This window comes from Galeopterus variegatus, unplaced genomic scaffold (genome assembly GCF_000696425.1).
Source record: "Galeopterus variegatus unplaced genomic scaffold, G_variegatus-3.0.2 Scaffold240, whole genome shotgun sequence".
NCBI lineage: Eukaryota > Metazoa > Chordata > Mammalia > Dermoptera > Cynocephalidae > Galeopterus > Galeopterus variegatus.
In genome coordinates, this window is record NW_007726351.1 from 578,343 (window position 1) to 591,936 (window position 13,594).

General features: G+C 36.0%; 1 protein-coding gene across 2 annotated transcripts in view; it reads left to right on the top strand.

Moving 5' to 3' along the window:
* The window catches only part of FRMD6 (FERM domain containing 6), a 43,943-nt gene that overhangs the window by 4,203 nt on the left and 26,146 nt on the right, over positions 1–13,594 (top strand). The window contains exons 2-5 of one of the 2 annotated variants that reach the window (XM_008566411.1): positions 3,442–3,532; positions 6,799–6,902; positions 7,860–7,936; positions 10,124–10,310. In XM_008566411.1, coding sequence (XP_008564633.1) covers positions 3,442–3,532; positions 6,799–6,902; positions 7,860–7,936; positions 10,124–10,310 — 459 coding nt within the window. The remainder of the gene's footprint in view (positions 1–3,441; positions 3,533–6,798; positions 6,903–7,859; positions 7,937–10,123; positions 10,311–13,594) is intronic. The other variant, XM_008566412.1, reaches the window with a different exon arrangement.

Below are 13,594 nucleotides of genomic sequence, written 5' to 3' on the forward strand. Positions count from 1 at the left end.
GTTTTTGAGTGATATAAATTGTGGCTAAGAGCTTTATTCTTCACTAAGACTGGAGTGAACAATTTTTTTTTTTCTAGTTTTAAATATTCTTGTGCAATAACAAACCATTGACACTTAGGGTCAAATGCTGTTTTAATTTATAAGTTCCATATTGAATATATTTTTAGATAAAGCTTTAACTTTTATTCTTCATACCTCATACTATATAGCACTTTTTAAAGTTCTCATTGCTCTTAAGGATGAAAGAACTTGAGAAATTTCACAATGAGCTAAAATGTAGCCTTAAAGACTCATAATTTGCAAATACTGAAAACTCAAGCTTGTTTTCACAGCAGGTAAGACCTTAGAGAAACAGCCTTATTTAATTATAGTTTTTAAACAAGAACACTGTACTTACTTGATAGTTGTTAAAGAGCTTAGTCAGTAGGCTCCAAATACTTGATTTAAACTAGCGGAACAATAATAATTACATGGGATGCATGGAGGAAATGTACAGCATTATTTGGTCTGTAGTCACACAAAGTTACAACATGGTTTATTTTACGTATATTTAGTTTGTGGTTTGGATTTTAACTTTTTATTACATTTTTCCTGGCTGCTTTGTGTCTGACATTTTTAAATACAGTCAAACTAAGGATTAAAGGTGCTATAGACGCTATGACATTTTAAGTCTCGAATTGGTAGTATATAGTTCAATTTAGGAATTTTATATGACATTTGGCACTTTCTTCTCTTTATCATTCTGTTTGTTTAAGCTTATTTGTAAAGTAGAATTATGGTAAGATGGAACTCAAAATCCAGAGTCTTTTTAGTGAATGTTGGAAATAGCATAGGACTTCTGTAGGATAGAAATCAGGATCTTAATTGGGCTGAATCAAGGTAGCTATACACAAAGAGGATGATAATGATTTCCCATTGGTAGATGTGTTCTCCCGGTGGTGTTGGTGGTGTTGGTGGGCATTGACAGATTTTTTCTAAATTGCTGAATGGCACATTTATAAAATGGTTTGCTCAGTAAATCAGGGAGTAGTCTGCAGCTATGGAACAGAATGAAGATGAGGAGGAACCCATGGGCAATCAGATTCCTGGCTTTCACTCGTCAAACATTTACTGAATGCATACTGTATATCCTGAATATAAAATAGCACACTGTCCCAGCTTCATTGAGTTCCTAGTGCTTCTAAGTAGATGAATTGGTACTACTCTGGCCTTAAATATCTTCTGCTCTTTCCAGTGGGTAAGGTGCTTCAGGTTGGTTGCCTTTTAATAATGAATGTGGAAAAGAGCAGTAAACCCATTTTTCTTACTATAATTAGGATTATCATCAGTTTTGAATCATTTGGCTTTCAATTTTTCAAGGGATCTCAGCATGTTTTTATTTTCCTAATCTGAGTTCCATGTTAATGTATGATAAAAAGTCATGAATGTAAATTAGCATAGCCATTGTGGAAAACAGTATTAAGATTCCTCAAAAATTAAAAATAGAACTACCGTACAATCCAGCAATCCCACTCCTGGGTATATACCTAAGGAAATGAATCATGTCAAAGAGATAGCTACACTCCCATGTTCATTGCGGGATTATTCATAGTACTCAAGGTATGAGAGCAACCTAAGTGTCCATCAACAGATGAATGGATAAAGAAAATGTGATATATATACACAATGGAATACTTTTCAGCCTTTAAAAAGCAGGACATCCTGTCATTTGCAACAACATGGATGAACTCAGAAGATATAATGTTAAGCGGAATAAGCCAGGCACAGAAAGATGAATACCACATGATCTCATTTATGTGTGGAATCTAAAAAGTCTGAACTTATAGAAGTAGAAAGTAGAATAAAGACTGTTTTATCATTTAACTTGTAACTTTTCAGAATAACTTATCCCCAGAATTTCAAATTAATATAGTTTTATGATTGAATTATACTAGGACTCAGGAAAGGAATCTGGTTTAGGTACTAAAAAATATTAGACAATAACAGTGATTGATTAAAGTAAATAAAAGCTAGGCAGTCACTCATTGTGCAGTATATGAGTATTTTTCTTAGACCATCAAGAGGAAAACTTTTCTTGAAAAGATACTTTCCCTGAATAGGCATTTCTCAAGAGAAGACATAGAAATGGCAAATAGGTATATGAAAAAAAAGGTCAGCATCAGTAATGCAAAATATAAATTAAAACCACAATGAGATATAACCTCAAACTTGTTAGAATGGCTGCTATCAAAAAGACAAAAAATGAGTGTTGGCAAGGGTGTGGAGAAAAGGGAACCATTGTACATTGTTGGTGAGAATGTAAATTAGCATAGCCATTGTGGAAAACAGTATTAAGATTCCTCAAAAATTAAAAATAGAACTACCGTACAATCCAGCAATCCCACTCCTGGGTATATACCTAAGGAAATGAATCATGTCAAAGAGATAGCTACACTCCCATGTTCATTGCGGGATTATTCATAGTACTCAAGGTATGAGAGCAACCTAAGTGTCCATCAACAGATGAATGGATAAAGAAAATGTGATATATATACACAATGGAATACTTTTCAGCCTTTAAAAAGCAGGACATCCTGTCATTTGCAACAACATGGATGAACTCGGAAGATATAATGTTAAGCGGAATAAGCCAGGCACAGAAAGATGAATACCACATGATCTCATTTATGTGTGGAATCTAAAAAGTTTAACTTCTAGAAGCAAAGAATAGGATGGTGGTAAACAGGCTTGGGGGTGGGGGGAAGAAGATTAGGGAAATGGTCTAAAGAATACAAAATTTCAGTTAGGAGGAATAAGTTCAGGATATCTATTGTAGAACACAGTGACTATAGTTAATAACAATGTATCGTATACTTGAAAATTGCTGAGAGAATAGATTTGAAGTGTTTTCACTGCAAAAAAAAAGTGTGTGCAGTAACGGATATGTTAATTAGCTCAATTTAGCCATTCCACAATATGTGTGGGTGTGTATTTGTATGTATATATGTGTGTGTGTATGTGTATCAATAAAAACATAATGTTGTACACCATAAATATATATAATTTTATATGTCAATTAAAAATAAATAAAACTTTAGAGAAAAGAAAGAAAAGATACTTGCCAAGTAAATACATTTGGTAATCTGAGTAAGCTATTCTGCGTACCTTCTGAAATACTCTAATCATACACCATGGTTTGAGAGCCTTGTCCATGTATCATAAGATTTATGAGTCTTGTGCAAGATTGCATTAGCACTTTATTGCCATGTTGTAAAAATTGGTATTGTGATAATCATTACTGAAACATAGCCCCAGATTAAAGTGATTCACATAAGCCAGCAATTGTTTTACTAGTGTCAGCTTGTTCTTTTAAGGCAAGTTGCATTAAATTCCCTGATTGTGGCTTACTGTATGGACTTAATTGAATTGCTATTTCAAGTAGTACTTTTTTCCCCCCTACAGGTTAAAATTCTGTGTCACCAGTTGCTGGTCCAGGTGTGTGACCTGCTTAGGCTAAAGGATTGTCACCTCTTTGGACTCAGTGTTATACAAAGTAAGTCCTACTCCCATCTCTGGTGGATTTAGCCAACAGTTCCTGAGGAAATACATTTTATAGCTGTAATTTAAATCAGACAAATTGTTATAAAATTGTGGTTGTCAAAATACCCATAAAGTGATCTTCATTTTTAATCTGGTATTTCTTTTTTAGTCTCAACTACTGTGTATTTCTTACAAAATTCAGGATTTTAGGTCATGTATTTATTTTAGTTTGAACTTAAAAATTGATTCTTCTTTAGGAATCTAGATTTTGTGTGTTTGCTTTTTTATGTTTTAATAAACTAAGCTTCATTTTTGTTTTGTGTTCGGGGAACAGCTGGAGCTGGTAGGAAAGTGTCTTAGATATTTTTGTAACTTAATTTATTTTGTAACTTTTGACATTAAAGTTTGCTTGCTATTGACTATATAGTATAACAGAATGGTCTATTAATTTAATCTCATTTTCTGTTTTTTTCTCATCCCTTCTTTTTTTTCCAATCGGACTTTATGCCTTGGAAATATAGGATCAGTTTCTTCTGTATTATGTAGAGTAGATTTTCAAGGATTCCTTATAAGCTTTCTTCTCTCATAACACCTCAGTTATAGTTAAATTCCCAGGTCTCTCTGATCTACATCCATTTCCTATAAGCTTTCTTCTTTGAAATTATATTGTCAGATTTCTCTTAATTTAGTCTTCTGCGGCAAAAGCCTTTCAAATCTTCACTCATTTTACCAGGAGGACTTCTTTGTGAAATGTAGTTAGTTATGTTTTTTATACTTGGATATGGATTATTTTCTGTTACTGGAATTGGTTTAAATTTAAAAGCTCAAGATATCTTGAGAATCTGGTCAATACCATAAAATGCTTACATCTGCCAACTTGGAAAGTGTAACATAGTCAGCTGATAAACAAGGCCACTTTTCTCCAAATGTGAGCTGTTTTCAGTTGCCATTTTAGGAGAGGCCGAAGAGCATGATGCAGGGAACACATCAGGACCCTGTGAATCAGCCATTTGCTCTTCAGTTTCTTCCTGTGGTAGTTAAAGCAATAAAAACACAAATGCTAAACTTCGTCTTTGTGTTAGTACATCCTCAGTCATTCCTACAAGGAAGAGTCTAGAAGCAATAAGGTGCCCTATAGATTGTGAGTAACTTTTATTATTCTATGCTCAAAGTTAATTCTTCTTGCTACATCTGCAGCCAGACTGTTGATCTTTGTTGTTCAACAAGTCAGTCCAATTAAACCAGTTTACAGCTTCCATAGGTTTCAAAATGTTTTTAAGATGTCCTTTTTAAAAGAGAGATTGTACTATGGTGAAAGAACATTGGAATGAGAATCAGATGACCTGGTTCTAATTCTGTTTCTACCACTAACTAGCAGTGTGGCTTTGGACACTCCACTTGACTTCTCTCGATGTCAGATTTTTCACATGTCAAATGGAAATTACTGCTCCACCAGCTTTGCAGGATTGATGTGTGCTTGAAAATTCTTAAGATACCAAGCTCTGGTCAAACTGTAGATAGTACAGATATAGTGGTCATTTAAAAATATATATGTGCCATTATGGTGAACAGTCTCAATTGTGTTCATTATGTTGCTTCTGTAGATGGGAATTCGAGCCAAATACAAATCAGCTTCAACAGGGAGATTGTCTGGTCTTGTTCATTTCATGTTTAATCAGTAATATGAGAGACGGGCAATATTGTTTGTTGACCTGATAAATGGATTTAAGTAGCTTCCCCTTTTTTGTCTCTGGGACCTCTTCCTTATCTCTTTCAGTCAAATTGGTTGACCTGATGTGCCATTTATAGCCAAAAAGTAGCTTTATCCTTCCTGTTCTCTTTTGGCATTTTTCCAATCAAATCCCAGTATTCATTCAGCCAGAAGTCACAATGTAGTAAATTGTGTTTATCCTGGAATAGACCAAAGGAACACACTTCCCTTCTATGTAGAGCTTTCCATGAGGATGCCCCTTAGTGACGGTTAGAGAAAAGGAATAAGTTTTTATAAAGCTTAGAATAAAATAGGAATGCTGAAAGCTTTTTTTGTGAAATATGTCTTGAAACATGTCTCTCTTTTAAAAGATTCTCTTTGGGAAATCTGAAAATTTTTGATTTTTATCAGCTTGTTTTCATACAGTTAGATCATTTTACATAGATTTTAGCAGTCTTATTTTCTGATTATCTTATAAACATTATCCCCTTGAAGGACTATCTCAGCATTCATGCTTTTTTTAGTGAAGATTCTCCTCTTTCCATGAGATTGGTCCCAAAGGCAGTGTGAGTAATGGTTATCATATTGTCATGCTGTGTTTTGATGTGGGGAGCACAGAGAAGGAATAGTCTTTTTTTTATATGTAATTTATTTATTTTGTAGTCGACACATATTGATTGTACATATTTATGGGGTACAGAGTTATAGTTCAATACATGTATACAGAGTGTGATGATTAAATCAGGGTAATTAGCATATTTATCATCGCTTATCATTTCTTTGTGATGAGAACATTTGAGCAGGAGCAATTTGAGAACATACAATAAATTATTGTTAATCATTTACAACTAGCACTACTGTACACCACTAGAACTTATTTTTTCCATCTAGTTGTAGTTTTGTATCCATTAACCAACCTCTTCCTGTCCCTTCTCTCCCCTTCCCAGCCTCTAGTAACCCACAATTTTACAATTCTACACTCCACTTCTAAAAGCTCAACTTTTTTTTTTTAAGCTCCCACATATGAGTAAGAACATGCTGTATTTATCTCTCTGTGCCTCAGAGACTATACTTCACAAAGTGTGGATCAGTCTCCTCACTTGGAAATAGGCTGTTATCAGTGTTTTCTAATTTCTTACATAGCAAATAAGATGGTGTTTCTGCCCTGTTTCATTATTTTGCACTTATGAGAACAGTCTTCTGTAAGCTAAACAAAAGCATGTTTTTCTGAAACTAAGTAATGCCCACATTGTTGGAAGTTTAGACTATAAGTTTTAATGACCCTAGAAGCAGGAGTTGGAAACTAACATTTCTTTTAAACATTATATATCTTTAGTAGTATGTGTTCTCTATTGCAAAAGTAAAACAATTCATAAAGAATCTCATTAATGTGTAGCCCATAGGATCTTTTATTTTTCAGTATCTTGTGAATTTTTTTGGTAGTGTGCAAATTCAGAGTACATTTATAAACCTTGAGGTTTTTTTTTTTAAAGTTGTTTCTTTGTATATTCTTTTCTTTTAAAAATCTCTCCTTTCTTACCTTCTTGTCTCCTTTTTTTAATGTGCAGATAATGAACACGTATATATGGAGTTGTCACAAAAGCTTTATAAGTATTGTCCAAAAGAATGGAAGAAAGAGGCCAGCAAGGTACGACAATACGAAGTCACTTGGGTGAGATTACATTTATGAGCAAAATTATTTTGATTTTTTTAAAGTGTTTATTTTATACATTAGAAAAAATCTTAAGCAATACTTTATACAGTAAAAAATAGGAAAGGGAAATTAATGATAAGTTCTAAAATGTCATATTAATCAAGTATTAATAATTTATAGCATGTAACAGTAGATTCTGAATATCTGTTAAATTATGTTGGATGATAATGTTTTAGTAATCTTGGGATAATTCTTTGAAGTGAAAAGGATGGAAACATTTGCTCCTATGGCTATGTTAGTTGTCAGAACTGAAGTTCAAGAAATTATTAGTAGTTTTTGAATCTACTTTTACTATACTTGCATTTGATACTTAGTTTATTATACTGGTGCCTTTGTTTAGTAAACATCAATTCCATTTATGTGGGAGAGCATTCACAGGGAACTAGTGTTTTCAGGATCACCCTAGTAAGTCAGGAATAAAACCCCAGTGTCTAATCCTAGACCCTACAATTTGTGTTTAAGAATTCTTGGAGTAAATTGTAGTCAACTACAAAGTAAAGAACTTGAATGTCTAAATAAACAAACAACATTTCAGAATTTGGTATGTGGAATGTCCGAGGAACAAGAGAACATTTGTAATAAGGAGCAAATGGTCACTCCAGGGGACAGAGCTGAGCAAGGAGCTGGATCTCAGCTAGAAATTTCCATTAGCATTTATTTTTATCTTCCCTTATGTTGTCATTGGCATTACAGTGAATGAGAACCAGAGAGAGGGATGGTGCCCTGTTTTGCTTTATAACCTTCTGGTATCCATATGGGACAACTGTCTACCCACTAAAGCCCCGCTTATTACAAGGAGATAAAACCTTTCAGTGTTTAAAAAGTATCTTGCAAACAATGGTGTTTTGGTTGTTTTAGAACGTATTTTTGAAGTAACTAAAAATAGCTTGATTTTTATGTGTGTCTTTGTTTTAGGGTATTGACCAGTTTGGGCCTCCTATGATTATCCACTTCCGTGTACAGTACTATGTGGAAAATGGCAGATTGATCAGGTATGAGAGCAGGGAGAGATTTGAGACCTTTATTTCCTATGCACTTCTTCTGACATAGCAAATAAGTTACTCATGTTTACTGTTTGTCTCCACCTGTTAGACTATAAACTCTATAAGAGTGGAAATTTTTTTCCTTTTTAATCTTTTTGCACATGCATGTATCCTCAGTCCCTAAAACAGAGGCACAGTAGGCACTCAATAAATATTTGGTGAATGAACGAATGATAATGTTAGACTGTTGATGAAATGTAAACATCATACTGGCTCATTTTTTTTATACTCTGCACTTTCAAAAATAAATCATTCACCAGAAAGATATTTCTTTCAAGAAGGAACTACCACTTTTTTGAAAGACTATTTAAATATCTATTCTGGTGATGGGGTGGAGAGAGGGGGAGGGGCAGGAACCCTCCTCTAAAAGCACATACATGTTTCTATAGCCTGGTTTTGTTTTCACATTTGGGGTCTTGCTTGTATTCTTGGGAATAGCTTTAAACCAAAGAGTAAGGCCCTTTGGAACTATCCTGTGAGAATCTTCAGAGTCAGTTTGACAAAGGCAGGTAAGATTCTTTTTCTGGAGGTGAGTTCATGAATAATACCATGCATATCATACATATTCAGAACTTACCATTTCAGAAGCTCTCAGTTCATCATTTGTATAGGAGGATTCAGTGATGAAAAATTTCAGAGGTGATTTTCTTGGCTGATAGAAAATACTAGAAATGTGAACTCTCTGTTTTATTTATTTATTTTTAAACTTTGAGAAACTCCATGTGAAAGAAGCAAAGATACATTTGGCTAGTGAGCTATACATAAAATTAGCTCTTTATTTATATCAGGGCCAAATGCAAATTAAAAAGTAAAATATATTAGCCCATAAAGAACTTTTTTTAAAGGCTGAGAAACTTTGATATTCATTCTCAGTTTATATAAAATTTTCACCCAATTTACCCAGTAAGTGTGAAATGCCCTGGAAAGAAGGAACATATATTATTTAACCATTAATTAACCCCCTGGGGCTAATGAATTTTTAATTAATCCCTATCCTTCTGCCCTTTATCTCCCTGGGGATGAACCAGTCCAAACAGTGTGTGGTCAGCATTATAAAAAGCAGTGCTCTGAAAAGTACTCTGTCCTAAGGGGAAAAAATTGAATAAATGCTTTATTTTTAAGTTTTTTGTATTTAAACATGGTCTTGGTTAAAATAAACCCATATGTTTTTATGATTATCTACTAATGATATTAGCTATGAACCTCAGCTAAACATTTAACCTGAAATGATAGGGAAGCAAATAATTTCACTAAAATACATACACACACAAATTTTTTTCTTATCTGTACTTTGATCACAAAAAGCATCCTATTTGTGGGTGAACATTTTTTTTTTTTCTTTTGAGTTTTGACTGTGCTTTCCCCAGTCAGCTCTTCTTACCTGACATATTTAATGGTTACTGTATTTATTTCTGAATTCCATGGTTTGTAACAAGGGCACTATTAGTACTTACTGTTGTGGGGAGTATCATGATTGTCATGACATATGCCTAAAAAACACACCCATAGAGTAACATCCACTTAATCATAAAACAAAAAACATTTAAGGAAAGGTTTCTGTTTATTCTTTCTTAGAGAAATTTTTTTAAAAAGAACACTATAGTTAAGCAAATTTTTTTGAAGGGTATATAAAAATAAACATTTTTTAAAGGGCCTTAGAGTATTTATAGTGTGCTCAGCTAAAAAACAAAACAGAACAGCAAAACATTAAAGCCAGGACTGCCCCTCAGATTTGTCCTCATTTATTTCACGTGTGCATCATCATCGTAGAAAAATTACTTTAATAGAAAAAGTGCCTGGGCTTCTGTTGTAATACTTGTTCAGTGAAATATTTACCATATTGGAGTGGTATACTTCAGATCTTTTCTTCCTTCTCTGAATGGATCAAATATTGTAAGCCTCAGGACATGTTATTTTTGCTGTCTGGATAGTCTGACTTGGACTTCTGACCCCCTGTGACCTCATTGAGGCAGCCGTCAGGTATAGCTGCAACCTCCCCCTTTCCAGTGAGGTCGGAGAGAGGGGCACAAACAGAAGGGCTCCTGTCACCAGATGGAGAGCAGGGTTTGGGTTCTGTTTACATGCTATTGGATTGTTCCATCAAAATGTGAGTTCTGTTTTCTTTTATTTTTCTAGTGACAGAGCAGCAAGATTCTATTATTACTGGCACCTGAGAAAACAAGTTCTTCATTCTCAGTGTGTGCTCCGAGAAGAGGCCTACTTCCTGCTAGCAGCCTTTGCCCTGCAGGCTGATCTTGGGAACTTCAAAAGGAATAAGCACTATGGAAAATACTTTGAGCCGGAGGCTTACTTCCCATCTTGGGTAGGCACTGTCTTCAGATTCTAAAGAGTGTTTTCTCTAGCGCATTTCTAGTTCATTTTGCTGCTACTCACGCTGCTTCAAGAAGAGGGGACCCAGACATTTTGTGGCCAGTAGTTTTACTCTTCATGAAGCCCCAAAACAAATTTCACACTTGAGAGCATGGCACACATGATGGTACACGTGCTTATAGTTAATGGGGAAGAGGATCGCTGTCCATCCTAACTGTGGTGGAACTTGGACTCTGCCAGCCTCCTTCGGCACTTATATGGCTTTTGCCGTCTTACCTGCTCTTACTGGAGCATCATTTTCCCCCTTTGAAGGCAGAAAAACACTACTCTTTAAAAGGTAAGATAATTCACAGCTTTTCCTGTGCTGAGCAAACAAATACAAGTCAGCTTCTTGCTCTGACCTCCGTGTCCTTCACTCCCAGGAGAGGAAATTTAGGTTATTCCAGCAGGAACCTTCTCAGCTACCCTTTCTCCACCCCACCCTGTTTCTGTTCCCATTCTCCCTCCAGGTCTTCACTGTGTCTTCTCTCTCTCTCCCATATTGTTAGCCTCTCCTCAGACTAACTCTTCTTCAGTCAGAACATACGAAACATATTTGGTTCTCACCCGCGCATCTTTGGGAAAGATCCCAAAGAAGATTTCCCTTGTCAGTAAAGCTTTTTGGAAAAGTCTTGTGTATTTGATTTTTCACCTTCTTTACTTCCTGCCTGTATTCCTCAAGCCACTTCTGTCTGCCTGCTCTCCCCAACAGTTCACTAATCGTGCTGTCCCTAAGGTCATCAGTGAGATTTATATTGCCAAATCCAATGGATACTTTTCACTCCTTTTCCTGTATTTTAATGCTGCCCTTGACACTTAGCCACTCACATTTTGGGAGATCTCATCCAGATTAATGCTTTTAATGATCACCTATGTGCTGGCGTCCAATGGATACTTTTCACTCCTTTTCCTGTATTTTAATGCTGCCCTTGACACTTAGCCACTGACATTTTGGGAGATCTCATCCAGATTAATGCTTTTAATGATCACCTATGTGCTGGCAACACCCAAATCTGTTTCTCTCCTCTATATCCATGAGGGAGCTGCTTACCCATAGACGCTTCAAACTCAAAATGTCCTAATCAAATTCATCTTGTTCCCACCTCAATTCTATGTATTCCTGCCTCTGTATTCCTAATCTCAGCTCATGGCACTGCAAGTCACCCAGAAATTGAGAGTCATACGGATCCCCCCATCACCATTCCTTCTCCTGGTGCCATCCAGTCAACTGCAATATCCTCTAACATATACACTTGATTACCCATCACCCAGCTTAAGAAATAAAGTTCTCTTGTATATTTTTGCTGCTGTTAGTTCTCCTAATTTTTTTTTTTCAGCTGGCTGGTACAGGGATTGAACCCTGGACCTTGGTGTTATCAGCACCATTCTCTAACCAACTGAGCTAACAGGCCAGCTGCTCCTAAGTGTTCATCCCATCCCCTCCCCATCATAGTTTCTACCATTTCCCAGGTTCCAGCTCTCAGCAGCATTCAGCAATGCGATTGCAGAGGCTTGTCCTTGCTTCAGTCTTTATCCCATAGCTTGCAGATGAGGTGATTTTGCTTCTGAGTTAAACCTTCAGGGGCTCCCCCTGTCACCTGTGAAGCGAAGCCCAGACTCCCAAGCATGACTTAGAAACTCTCCAGGACCTGGTCCATCCCAGCATTTCCAGCTTCCTTTCTGCTTGTCCTACACCTTGAACTTTATGGTCTGGTGACATCCAACAGTTGATATGTCTTCTCACCTACTGTGGTGCTTCACACTTCTGGGCCTTTCTTCTTGCATTATCTTTAGCCAGTGAAGCCCCTCTCCCTGCTTCACCTGGTGAATTCCTACTCATCCTCTAAGACAGCTCAGGTGTGGTTCACTCGGGGGAGACCAGACTCTCTACATGTCCAGTGCCCCTCCTCTGGAATCAAGAAGATGATGGACATAAGTGTTTTACATCTTATTTTCAAGTCATCTGTTTATCTCTTGCCCCCAGTAAGCTAAGTGTTTGTTAGTATGTTCTAAAGGACAAGTATAAACTTAATCTTTTCTGTTTTGTCAGTACTTCATATTGAGGTACTTAATAAGTTTTCGTTGAGTAACTTAGAGTGCTTCAGTTGTTGAGGAGAAACCACAACAGGTGTTAAGACGCTACTGAGTATAGTATGTATTTGCATTCTCTAGTTGTCATCAGGAACTCACTAAATCTTGGTCATTTTAATCAAAGCTTTACAATTAGTGTGTCATGTAATCCAGTGTGCCGAGATGCCAGTTATCTCCACCCTTGCGATCACCAAAACCATCTGATTCAGTACCCTTACAAATTGTTGTTGTCTGTGTGTTCTGTCCTGAGAAAAAAGTGGACAAATACTGATTTAGATGATCTCCATGTAAAAGGAATCTGAAAAGAAAAATCAGTAACTTGAGTTCACAGCAAAACTTGATAATTGACCAGTTTTTTTTTAAATTTTTATTGTTTTATTGAAACATGATTGTACACATCTGTGGGGTACTACATTGAATATCAGCGTCTGTGTAATATGTGATGCTCCAGTCAGGATAATTAGTACATTCAGTATTATACAGTATGATCATCTTTGTGGCCCTTTACCAATTTCTTGCTAACCCCTCTTCCTCTCCCCCTTTCCCACCCCAGATGGCCTCAGTTCTGTTCTCTCTTTTTGAAAGTTAAATGCATTATTGTGATTGTTGTATCTTTCTTTCTTTTTTTCTTTCTTAATATTTTTTTTCTTTTTTTAGCTCCCACTTATGAGTGAGGACTTGGGATATTTCCCTTTTTGTGTCTGCTTTTTTCACTTAAGCTGATTTTCTCTAAATTCATCCATGTTGCTATGAATGACAGAATCTCGTTCTTTTGAGGGGCAGAGTAATATTCCATTGTGTATATATGCCACATTTTGCTTGTGCTTCAGTAGACATATAGGTTGGTTCCAACTCTTGGCTATTGTAAATAGAGTTGCGATAAACATGGGAGTGCAGGTGTCCCTTCAACATGATAATTTCCACTCCTTTGGGCATATACCCAGAAGTGGGATTGCTGGATCATATGGTACTTCTATCTATAGTTGTTTGAAGAAGCTCCATACTATATTCCACAATGGCTGCACTAATTTACAATCCCACTGACAGTGTTGGAGGGTTCCCTTTTCTCCACATCCTCGCCAGATTTGTTATTCTCTGTCTTTTTCGTAATAGCCAGTCTAACTGGGGTGAGATGACATCTCAGTG